Source organism: Lygodium microphyllum, chromosome 22 (assembly GCF_053477565.2).
Source record: "Lygodium microphyllum isolate KBCC chromosome 22, Lygodium_microphyllum_v1.1.10, whole genome shotgun sequence".
NCBI classification, from domain to species: domain Eukaryota; kingdom Viridiplantae; phylum Streptophyta; class Polypodiopsida; order Schizaeales; family Lygodiaceae; genus Lygodium; species Lygodium microphyllum.
This window is the reverse complement of record NC_141156.1, coordinates 63662694-63675708: the sequence shown is the minus strand read 5'-3', so window position 1 is coordinate 63675708 and position 13015 is coordinate 63662694. Positions and strand designations below refer to the sequence as shown.

General features: G+C 44.4%; 1 protein-coding gene across 5 annotated transcripts in view; it reads right to left on the bottom strand.

The window, feature by feature from the left end:
• LOC148017229 (choline transporter protein 1-like) overlaps nt 1-13015 on the bottom strand; it is a 172146-nt gene that overhangs the window by 118002 nt on the left and 41129 nt on the right. For 3 of the 5 annotated variants that reach the window (XM_087663203.1, XM_087663205.1, XM_087663204.1), the window contains one exon: nt 2420-2472. The exons of the other annotated variants lie outside the window; for them this stretch is intronic. In XM_087663203.1, coding sequence (XP_087519329.1) covers nt 2420-2472 — 53 coding nt within the window. The remainder of the gene's footprint in view (nt 1-2419; nt 2473-13015) is intronic. 5 annotated transcript variants of the gene reach the window in all.

Below are 13015 nucleotides of genomic sequence, written 5' to 3'. Positions count from 1 at the left end.
AGCTGGGAATGCAAATCAGGCTAGTTTCTTACAGCTACCTATCTATGAAAATCTTACTCCAAAGGCAAGGGCAATCAGTGAAGTTTGAGACCTTTAGTAGGATGCAAGTTAAGATGAATGCTTTTATTCCAGCAGTTTGGCATAGCGTACTCAAGTGGAAACTACACTAAGTCTTCCAAGGTGTGCAAGGCATCTATTTTTTGCACAACAGTGGTGGACCAATCTTTTGGTTCATGGAAAAGCACCACCTACTTTGGTACATTTCAAGCAGGATTTTTGCAATATATGGCATGGAAAAGCACCACCTACTTTGATACAGTTCAAGCAAGAGTTTCGCAACATGTGGCTCACTAGCATCTTTGGGGTGGAGGTGAAGCTATGGAATCAGTTGAGGGCAGGACATTGCAAGGATTTGGTTTGGGAGGCTTAGCTACTTGTTAGTTCTTACGAATAGGTTCCCATGGCACAGAGAAGTATTGTTGGAAGCTAGCTAAGCAGGTGTGTGATTATTGTACAAAGAACAAAGTGCACAACACATTTCAGGCGCAAAAGAGCGTTTCTGCCTTCACAATTCTGGGCAAATGCACAGATCATAGTCATCCATGCAGAAAAGGATTGCCTAATGGTACTTCTATTGGGAAAAGTAAAGTCCGTGGTAATTACAACTAATATCCATGCTAAGAAAATAGTGTAACTGTCTACGTCAGTCATCTCAAACCTGCAAGGAAGTTAACCCATGATATCAGCCACCAATATGACACCCTGTAGTAATCAAGTCCCGCACATATGAGACATTGAAGTATAAAGGATACTTAGCTGAATATAAATAGAGGCTCAAGAGTCAAATCCAACTACTTGTGGACAAAGCCTTGTGAAGCAGAAATCTGACACCAAAGCTTGAAAGGCTTCCAATAAAAGACCTTTTGCAGTGGAAGCCATGATTCTCTTACCCTGGACTGTGGTATATCCATTGGATTGCTCTACATAGAACTCTTGAATCTACCCATTCAAGAAGGCACTCTTGACATCCACCAAATGAATGGACCAATGATAATGGGACCCAAGAGGAAGGACTACCTGGATGGTGGTCATGTGATTTCTATGACTAGGAGAACTTCAATGAGATATTTGGACTTTGATGTCCACATTGACATTTCTTTATACTCCAATGCAGCAATTGGCCCCTTTTGTATTGAGCATCAATAGTGCTTCTCTATGGGAGTAAAGTCAAACTCTCCCTTACACAGAGGATAGTGGTGGCTAATAAAGTTCTCTTGTCTAATGCTTGCTTGGTATATTGATTCTTGCTGGGCTTTCCCCAGATCACACACTGGACAAGTGAAGCATCTTATTTAGAACTTCATCTAGTCCAGAGGGGACAGCAGCCTGCCTAAAGCAAAGGTTATCATGCGATCAGGATTTCCAGGTGGACTTGGCCTCGTTGAACTGGAATTCCTGCTTGTCAAGCCACTGCTAGAGATCTTAATCTAAGTGAGCAGCCTTGGAAGAAGCTTCTGCTTTGGTGAGTAGGGAGATCCGCACAGAGTTGAACAGACCTGCCAGCCAAGAATCAATCAAGATCTTTCACCAAATCTGGACGAGAGACTTGGATAGGAGTTTTGAAGTCAAGTTTGCAGCCGTTATCATCAGGGCTTGGAGATGCAAATTTTTCATGCTTGATCTGGGGAGCCTTTGCATTCATTGAAGAGAGGATGTTGCATCCTCTTCTCTTCAACAACCACGTCAAAGCATAAGCAAGGCCAACATTAGGACAAAGTCCTCACTTATCTTGGGGAATATTTTCATCAAAGGTTGCCAGTATTATGTAAGAGTAGGTTACCTTCAGAGACTTATCTTTGGACATCCTTTTTTCTAAGACAAAGCTCCAAATATCCCTTTCTTTTAGTACATGGATAAATAGGATCAAGATGATCCTTGCAGCACTCAGCATTGGTTCAGAAATGTCATTTCCCATCCCCTTTTAATTGATTTTAGAGGAGTTTGGAGGACAGTTATTGGCCATGAAGTAATAGAGGAGACTTGGAGGCACCATACATGGGATTGCCATAGGAACCCAAGAGATTTGGAGGAGAGTGCTCATATTGGTGTTTTAGCCTTTAGGACACGCACGAAGAGATGACAGCAAGCTAGAGACCAATGGCATGAGTCACCCACAAGAGCAACTTTAAGGGGAGCATTTTCTTTCACATTTGAGATCAACAATTGAGAGGAGGGCCAAGATCTTTGAAGAAAGTAAAATAGAACCTTGTTAGCCAAGCGCAAAAAACCTATCACAGAATTTTAAACATAGCAATGGAATAAAGGGATATTCAAATGTTGGTGATCTATGATGTTGCTTTCTTATTCTAAAAGGGCATAATCAAACAAGCATGGATCCCATTTGGCAAATATATCGAACCTGTGGATATTCCCTTGTTTGATGGAGACTGCGAAAACAAAGACCATTCCTGCCTGGTCCCAACAAGTATTAAATAGTAAGCTAAAGTAACATCTCTCCTCTGTTGAGCTAAAAATTCATGACAAACTGATTAGCTTTTTAAAACAGCCCCAAAACATGTAAATTACAAAAACTTTCATTAAATGGTGCATAGTCCTAGAGAGTTTTCGTGTCTCATAAGAAAAACCCTAATTTGGGAGGATCCTTCTGCGTCTATAAATAGACAAGCTGCCCAACATTCAATCTATCCTTGTCATGCAAGTTTCAACCATCAGCCCTCTTCCACTAGCTGTCCAGTCCCCCAACACGTGCTAATACATGGTCTACAGCTAACGCTCAGCCTCCCACTGCTGCCGATGATAAGCTGCCATCATCTTCAAGCAACTACATTGCTGCATTTACCAGTTCTAGCCCCTAAGACAACTGCATTCTCGTTTCCAGCCTGCTTCCCTTCCATTTCCAACATTAGCCTGATTTATGGTGGCATCTACAACAGGCCATTTTTGTGTTTTCAGCACTTTTCTTCATCAGCCTCTGCTCCAACTCATGGTTATTTGACTTGGGATCCATCTCCAGTGGACAACACACATCGGCACCTCCCTCAACCCAGCCACCGGCTATTGGACAGGTTTGCCTTTGAGCATTTTGTACATTCTCTCATTCATTCACAGTTCTCTTTCTTCTCTATTTGTGTTTGTGTTTTTGTGTTTTGCATTTTGTGTTTAGGTTTTGCATTTATTGCAAAACTTCTGAGTTATTGTGTTTCAGCCGTGTTCATACATTTCATGTTTTCTTTGTGAAAACCCCAGCATATCTTCACATGGTATTAGAAACGGTGCTTGTTTAAAGAGTATCTTGTGGCTATTGTGGAGAGCTTGATTTTGTGCAAGATACACGAACAACACATATCTAATTCACAATGGCCCAGATTACTCCGTTTTTGGATCCTCTATTGCTTTCTCCTCCTAGTACTTCAATGGAGGTCATGAGGAGGCATTATGGTCTTGATTTGGAGAATAACGCTCCTTCTACTAACCTTTCTTGTGTCTTCGACTCATACTCCTTCACAAGGTGCATCTTAGTTGGAGCACTCTACTGACGAGAACAATCACCTCTCAACTAAGGAAATACTATCCACTTGGGACACAACCGAAAGTTCAAACTCTTCACAATCAAGCCCAATGTTAGGTTCGTACAATCCATTTTTGTGTGAGTGTGATTTTGTCTATACTGCCCCTTCTTTTATGCAAGAGCCAACTGTAAGTCACCATGGAGACCCATATCGGTACCAGTATGGTTTTAAAGAAAGCTCTATGTTCACAGATGTTCCACTAGGCAATCCTTCATCCTCTATTTCATTTGAGTATGATTCTGGTGCTCTTCCCATTCACCTTCACATTTCTTGCCCTTTCCTTCCACTTTCACTTCACATTTAGATTCCTCTTCTTTCAATCCAGATCCTTGCTTTAGACCGACAAAAAGTTATTTAGTCTTAGCGCACATTGTCTTTGATGCACATGAAGGTTTTAGGCCATCACTAGACACTCATAGGTATACCCCTCTCCATCCTAGTACATCGTTAGTAGGAATGCCACCCTTTAACACTATGCCTTACACACACCAACAAGTATGTTACTCTATCCTCTAGTCCCATCGTGTGGGGAATCCCCCTCTTGTACATTGTACTGCCCTCCTCATTTGCTCAAACGCATGAACCCCCACCTTGTACTAATGAGTTACCTTCTTCTTTGAAGAAAACAAGGAGTGGAAAGGAATCACCTCCACATTTAAACCCAATTCTGCCTTCCCCAATTGACCCTCAGCATGAAGCACATTCTAAAGTTGATGGTCAATCTCCTTCTTTGAAGGAAAAGGGAATAGTACACTCATACCCTCACAAAGACCCTCTTAGCACTTCTTACCTAAAAAGAATAGGTTTTGTACATTTTGTCAAAAACCAGGCCAGCCTTTTACTCACTTTTGAATTGTTGCCGCTTCCAGACTTACCAGGCATGGAGCAGGTTCCTTATATTTCATATCATGTTCAGGATGGCAATGAACTCTTCAAGTTATACAAGATAGGGATCCTCGGTCCACTCTACAACCCCTCACCGTCGTATGTGGAAAGGTGTTGGACTTAAGAGCGCGGGATACTGCTACAATTGTCGCTCAAAGACCAAGCATCTTAGACCCACACCCAAAATCACCTTATCCCCAACTAAGGGTCTTCTATCCACACCAAAGCTCGATCCAATCCCCATTCCTCAACCAACCTCAACCCCTTCCCGGACTGGTAGCACCACTCCAAGGAGGTTGAGAGGGGGTCTTCCCCAAGGAGAGAGCGCAATTTCTCCACCCCTTGGTATCCATGGTCATCAGTGGTTGGCCATCACTGGGTGGCTGGCCACCGATGCAGTGGATCCTAGATCTCCCCCTCAATCAGTGCCTCGTAGTATCTCTAACTAGTTTGGTCCTGACCTTCCCCTAGACAAGTCTCTTAGGAGTCCTAGGTTATCCTTAGGCACCTTAGGCTGGTTAGGCTACATTTTCTTTAGGCACATCTTCTCAAATCTTCCAATGCACACTTCCTTCTTTCATTTTCTTCCACTACATCTCACTCTCACAACATCTTAAGCATCTCAATATGAAACATCTAATATGCTGATTTCTTCATTGATTTTTTCACACTCAGTTTTGTATTTCACTTATTGCAAGTCCTACCTGGGTTGAAGGTTTGTTTTTTCGATTCTTGCCTGGGTGACTATTGCCTCCATGAATATGGAGAGGAAGATAGTATCTTCTCTCTCAAGATTGGGTCTCGGGCATCCTTCCTCTCTTGGCATCCATTTTTCTTTCCTTTCAATTGGTGTTTTTATCATTTAACTATCATTAGCTACACTTTTGGTTCACTTTTCATGCCAAGTGGACTGCTACTTTGGTGACTATGCCTTCGTACCCTTGGCTGGCATTGGAGCCATCTCCCAAGGTCCAGTTTCAAGCATGACTATGACACTTGGTCAAAATTGGAGCCCTCTCTCGAGATGAAGTACGGACCCATCTGTAAAGAAAAATACCCTTACACAAAACATAAACAAAAACCGTACGACAAAGCACAGACTGATAAAAAGAATGCAGTTAGGGTTAGGGTTAGAGTAACTCAAAGACAATGAACACAGTGAATAAATGAAATGATATGACTACTAATATTATGATGCTCATGCAGCAAACACACTATGCAGTGAATGAATACTGAACCTCGAACTCCTATATCTCTAGGATCAAGGTAGGGGTAATGAGCTAGAGAGTGTATCGTACTCCGAACGGATCCCGAATCACAGCAAGGCAGCCTCCGGATGTTGAACACCAACAAACGCAACAGTGAAAAGCTGGATCTGATGCAGACAGCAGTGAGGAGAGAGAAAGACTAAAAATGGAGCCTGCAGGAGAGAGAAAAACTAAAAACGCAGACAGGACAGCCTGTAGGAGAGAGAAATACTGCAGCAGCTGCAAACAGAAGAGAGAAAACTGTCAGGGCGGCAGCTGGAGCCTGCAAACGCAGCAATTTGCTGGCATGGCAGGCTGTACGACAACAATGCAGATGAATAACAGTCAGTCACCAAGCAGAAACAACACCAATCAGCGTGTAGAGGGTTGGAAACAGGTGCCAGACTCTAAGGAACAGTGTGGAAAGCAAGGGCTAAGATGTCCTCCGTGACCCGGGTGTGGGCAGCAAGCTGGTAAGACATCAAACCTGCAAAAACGAGATTGTAGAAGAGTGGAGGGCTAGCTACCAATTTATAGAAAAGTAGGGTTCTAAATCCTCTCCCACTTAACTTTCTCGATCCGCTTCCCATTTTAGGGTTTTGGCTAAAATAAGCCTAAAATAAGCATGTTTTGGGACTGTTTAAGTGGCTAAGTGCATTTCTTAGCACAACACCCCCTCTGAGGCCCAAAATAGAGCGAGAAAAGTAGGCTAGCCTAAATTTTGATTTACCCCAAGGCGTCCCACCCCAAAGCAGTCAGGGCATCGGACAAAAGGTGCACGTCGGCTACCCAATGGCCTACCAAGACTACAGAGGCAATGAATATCTTACCAAGGGAGCCCGAGTGATCACCCCAGAGAGGTCAAGGGATCGGACCAAGGGTGCTCATCGGCTGCCCAAGGACCTACCAAGGCCTACAAAGGCGGATGGAATCAACAATGGACTTGTTTTTTTTTTTTTTTAAGTGTTTTGAAAATACATAAGTAATATAGAGGCAGCGGTCGATTAAGTGACAGATAGGAAAAGATAAAGAGAGATTTAAACCCAAGTTATTCACAAAACTAGCAAGCCAATCCCTCGCACTGACGAGGATAAGTGCCTAAGGATGATAAAAGTGAGTGTATGTGCCAATCATGTGTTGAATATGTGAGAGGCAAAAAAAAAAAAAAACGGTGGGCTTAGCAAGACGAGCAAAGCAAGCAAGGGTAGGGAAACTGCCTTTAGGAGAACTGCCATGTGTTATGCTACGAATATGGTGGATCCTAGAGTCAACCACTCCAAAAGACCGAAAAGGGATAAATGCGCATAGATGCATGTTGACATAAACAAAATGCCAATGCATAGGGTAATGCAAAGGGAGATGCAAGATGTCATGCTCATGCAATATGCTATGCAACGGTGCCACTAGGACAGTGCCCTCGTAGGAAAAGTGTTCACTTGTCCAAGTACTCTTTTACAATTAGGTCATCCTGATAGTGCAGATGAAATTACAAATGCCCATAATACAATACAAAAGAATAAATGAATGTAATGTCTAAAAAACTGTAAGCATCATCACTGTCACGATCAAGAGTAGGAGTCGTCCCCTCTCAAACTGGAAGGGAAAGCAAGAGGGAAGCACCCTCTCCCCGTCAAGCTGAAGGAGGGGAGGGTGTACCCAAGCCGATCCTAGGTAGCAGGTATTGAAGAATCGGCCGGTTGACCACTTTGGTCAAGATATCTGCAAAATTATCTAATGAAGGCATAAACTCTAGGCAAATAGTGTCTAGCTCAACCTGCTCTCTGGAAAAGTGGAAGGGGACTCCCACATGTTGTGTCCGTAGTGTGATGATCGGATTGCCTGCAAGGGCAATGGCACTTTGGTTGTCGCAATAGACAACTGTGGGAGCGTCACATGGAAAATGAAGCGCCGCCAATAAACTCCTCAGATAGATGGCCTCGGTGGTGCCATCGAAGAGAGCCCGGTACTCAGCCTCGACCGTGGAAGCCACCACCGTCTCTTGCTTACGGCTAGACCAAGAAATAGGAGCCGTGCCCAAGGTAAAGAGGTAGCCGCTATGGGAAAGCTGCGTGTCAGGATCTCCTGCCCAATCAAAATCAGTGTATCCCTGCAAACATAAACCAAAACCATATGTCAAGCCATAAGAAAAAGTACAGTGCAAATAACGCAACACACGAAGATATGCGATCCAATGTGACATCCTAGGTACTGTGAAATACTGACTGAGTATGCAAAAATCTGGCCTAGTGTGAATTAACCAAAGAAGTTTTCCTACAACAAAACGATAGGTGTGTGCATCGAAGGGCTGTCCTAGGGTATCCTTTGACAAGTGGACAGTAGGATCAATAGGCGTGGCCATTGGCCGTGTCTGATCCGAAGTGTACTATTCCACAAGCTGAAGTGCGTACTTCTGCTGTGACACAAAAATACATCCTCCAGAACGAACTACCTCCATCCCCAAAAAATAAGACAACAAACCAAGGTCTGTCATTTCAAATGTAGCTTTAAGCTTAGCCTTAATTTCCGCTATGGCAGCAGAATCTGAACCTATGATGAGTAAGTCATCAACATATAGCAAGATATAGCTAACTCCCTCTGGAGTGGATCAAACATATAAGTTCGGGTCATAAGGGGTAGAATGGTATCCATGAGTCTATAAGAACTCATCCATTCTATGAAACCAAGACCACGGCACTTGCTTTAACCCATAAAGAGCTTTCTGCAAGCGGAATACCGTATCCCTAGGGTTCCTTGAGGGAAAGCCCGGTGGCTACTCCACATAGACTTCCTCCTCCAAGTATCCATTTAGGAAGGCACTCTTGATATCCATCTGATGTATCGGCTAGCCGTGGTGAGCAGCGAGTGCGAGTAGCAAGCGAAAGGAAGTCAACCGTGCAGTAGGGGCAAAGGTCTCTTCATAATCAATGCCATGCTTCTGTCGAAACCCTTGCACTACAAGGCGAGCCTTATACTTGTCCAAAGTCCCATCAGCTTTTAGCTTTGTCCGAAAAATCCACTATGACTTTCTTGTGGCTCAGACGATCCACCAATGTCCAAGTCTCATTTCGGTCAATACTCTCTAGCTCCCTTTCCATGGCCTCTCGCCATTGAGGATACTTAAGAGCCTCCTGTCAAGTATTTGGCTCAGAATGCGCTATGTAATCAGCTGTAAACAGCGATACAAATGATGCCTAAGGAGCAAGCTGGGCAGATCTTCTAGGTCCCTCCGGAGTGAAATCCGGTGGTAGGATCCCCGAATCCCGCATAGTCTGATGGTACTAGCGAGGTAACACGTCTCGCGAAGGGGGCCTGGGAGGTGAAGAAACGACGGGAATGTCAGGAGCGGAAAGTAGACCAAGCTCAGTAGACACGATCTCTGATGATGTGGAAGAAGGAAGCGGATCAAAATCCGGTGCAGAAGACTGCACAATATTCCTCTCGTCAAAGACAGCATCCCGCCTAACGATCACCTTGTTTGTCCGAGGATTGAACAAAGGATAGGCCTCCGCTTCGAAGGAATATCCCACAAAAATAAGGAGATCACCTCGGAGAGTAAGCTTTCCTATCTTGTCATCAGGCCTGTGTGTGTACGCATGACACCCGAAGACTCTGAAATGGAGAATAATAGGCCGAGAGCCAAAAAATGCCTCATACAGGGTCTTCTAAGGAAGAGCCACAGTCGGGCACCGTTTGAGAATGTACACCAAAGTGTTAACAGCCTCGACCCAAAGGCACTCAGGAAGCTCTGCTGCAAACAAAATAGAGCGTGCCATTTCCATGACTATGCGGTTCCTACACTCTACGACTCCATTCTGAGAGGGGGAGTTGGTAGAGGTGAGCTGGCCAGAAATGCCATGCTTCTGTAGAAACTCAGAAAACTCGTGGGAGATAAATTGACCACCACTATCACTCCTCATGCAGAATGGAAGATAGCCCACAAGGTGCTGCAAGGCATAGTGAAATACAACCAAGACCAGTGAGCTAAGAGCTTAAGGTAGAACGCAGAATTGCGTGAGGTACATCGGGTGCTGAACCTAGCAGGTGAAAATTGAACTGATCATGAGAGAGCCGTGGAAGGAGACTTGACATTGAGTGAGCTTCTCATGAAGCCTATGTATGTGCAATGCTCGATTTTGGATTTTGGTGCTTCATTTCATGTTGCACCATGCCGTGAGTGGTTTCACTCCTACCGGACTGTCTCTGGTTCAGTTGACTTGGGTGATGACATGTCACTTGCTATTGTTGGCATTGGGGATGTACGGTTGTAGTTCTCTACTGGAAGTACTTTTTTGTTATAGGATGTACGTCATACGACCAGTCTGGTCATGAACCAGCAGCGTCCAAGCAAAAAAAAATGTGAAAGCATCTAACTTATGCTTAAGGAAGTACACCCACATGTATCGAGAATGATCATCAACTATCAAAAAGAAGTACAGCGCGCCGTTCAAAGCAGCAGTGGATGTCAGCCCACAAAGATCAACGTGAATCAATCTAAGAGGCTCCTCAGCTCTATGTGTAGACTACTGAGGAAATGGGATACGGTGCTGCTTCCCGAGCTGACAGACTTTACAGATATCTCAAGCTAGCTTCAAGCGTCAAAGGCCCTCAACCAGCTCACGACATGACAACTCATAAAGTGAGTCATAACCAAGATGTCCTAAGCGAAAATGCCAAAGACGCTCATTGTGCGTAGGCTCCCGAGATGTGGCTAAGGCCTAGAAGCTATGGAACACCGAGCCTTCAGCGATCGGCTCAGTCAAAAAGTGTGTCATGTGGTATAGGCCATTAGGCTATGTCTCACTGCGAGCAATCACTAAACCAATCAAAGAGTCAAGGACCTCGATTGTGGTTGCTGTAAAGAAAACTGCTCGCCCCAACAGGCAAAGTTGTTGAATAGATAACAAGTTCACCCCAAGCTGAGGGACATGATATACATTGTCCAGCGAAGCCACATCCAAACCCTTGTTAGTGGCAAAACTGACGCAACCTTAAGCTTGAATCTTGACCGAGGAGTTGTTTCCTACATGGACCCGCCTGGCTGCAGGGGCTAGGGTACGGAAAATGTCCTCTATAGGAGTCATGTGATATGTAGCTCCATTGTTCACAATCCAAACTCGAGCTAAAGTACTCAGCTGTGACATGTGGGCCTCTGCAGTAGCCTCTTTGGGAGGCACACCATGAGGTGTCGGGTAGATGGTGTAAGATGATGGTGGGAAAGAGGATGGAGATGGGTGTGTCTGATAAGAGTAAGAAGGAGGGGGAAGAGGTGGGTAGGCAGAAGTAGGCTGTGAGTGTCCAATGAGTGCCGATTGATGCGGGAGCACTGGAACATGAATGTTTCGATAAGGTGCCGGTGTAGGTGGAGGCACTGGGATATAGTAACCTTGTCCAAAGTAAGGCTAGGACACAGCATTATGACCAGAAGGTCCACTAGGCAATGCCATGGAGGCAAACTGTGGAGACAACTGATCCACACTTGGGAGAGAGTGAGTGGGATACCCAGGCTGCAATGATCCCAAAAGTGTGTATGAGGTAGGTGGAACACCACCCGACTGAGGGAAGGATGAGGTCCTAAAGGATATGCCTATGTTTCCATAATCCCCTGGTGTGATGTGCGGTACGACATGAGATGTCTGAAATGGAAATGTAAATGGTGTAAATGGAAGTGGTGAAGCAACGGAAGAATGTGGTGGGATGGGTGGGTTTTGAAAGTGAGGTGTATGAGGTGCAGATTCTTTTTATTCATTTTTATCATTTAAAGACTGAAAATGAAACTGTGAAGATGATGATACACCATGTAATGAAGTGAAAGAAACACCAAATTCATTCTGATTATGTGAAATAGACGGAAAAGAAGGAAGGACAGAAGAAGAGTTACCTGGCCTTTTCTTATAATCCCCGCGACATGTGTTAACATACAAGAATTGGTTCTCTATAGGACATTTTCTGTAGTCAACAAACTGGACTTTTCTTCCACATGATCTCTACCAGTATATTGCAAAACATAAGAGGTAAAAGAAGAAGGCACAAAAGACGAATCAAAAGTACCTTGCACCAGAGAGGACGGAAGAGTCTGAAAAAATGGAACATACTTCGGATCTTGCTCTCCAAGAGGGGGGCCCATCCCTGATGGAGGTCTCGACGGCCCTGCAACATCATCACACTTATGCGCAACATCTGAAGAGTAAAATCCATGCATATCTTCATTTAGAAGCTTTTCTTAAAGGACAATCCTTCGGTCGAGCTCCTCAATCTTCTTTTGTCAATAGGCTATGATCAGTTTATATTCCTCAGAGGTCAGCTCGCCTATCTTTTCTTCCATGTACTCAAATGTTTCTCCCACCATGTCGGAACTTTGTGGAGTAAGCTGATTGGCCCACTCTCACTTGGTTCTCAGCATAGGCTGATTTAGAGACTAAATCGGTGTTGATGTGTTCGAAGTCATTTGAACCTGTTGTTGTTCTTGCTTCTTGCGAAGAGCTTTCAAATCAAAGGCCTAGGTTTCTCAGAGAGTACCAGGCTCTGATACCATGTAAAGAAAAATACCCTAACACAGAAACATAAATAGGAAACCATACGACAAAGCACAAACTGATAAAAAGAACACAGTTAGGATTAGGGTTAGAGTAACTCGGAGACAATGAACACAGTGAATAAATGAAATGATATGACTACTAATAATACGATACTCATGCAGCAAACACACTATGCAATGAATGAATACTGAACCTCGAACTCCTGTATCTCTAGGATCAGGGCAGGGGTAATGAGCTGGAGAGTGTGTCGTACTCCGAACGGATCCCGAATCGCAGCAAGGAGGAGTTTGACATGACGGATCTAGGGATCCTTAACTTCTTTCTAGGACTGGAGATCTATCAGATGGCACAGGGCGATTTTTATCTCGCAGCACAGGTACATCTCCGAGCTTCTTTCAGAGTTTGATATGGCTGAGTGTCGGCCTATCTCATGCCCCATGGACCCCGAGTCCAAGCTTTTGACAGCTGGAGTTCCCCTTCCAGATCCCACCCGTTACAGGTGCCTTGTCAGCTCTCTTATCTGGCTGCTTCACACTCGGCCGGATATCTCTTTTGTGGTGGCTTTATTGTCTTCTTTTATGCAGACTCCTACCCAGGATCATTGGCAGGCAGCCTTGCGGGTTCTTCGCTATTTACAGGGGACTCGATCCTTCGGGATCATGTATGGAGATGGGATTACCCTTTCTGGATGGAGTGATTCTGATTGGGTAGGTGATGTGGATTCGAGACGATCCACTACAGGTTATGCTTTCACCCT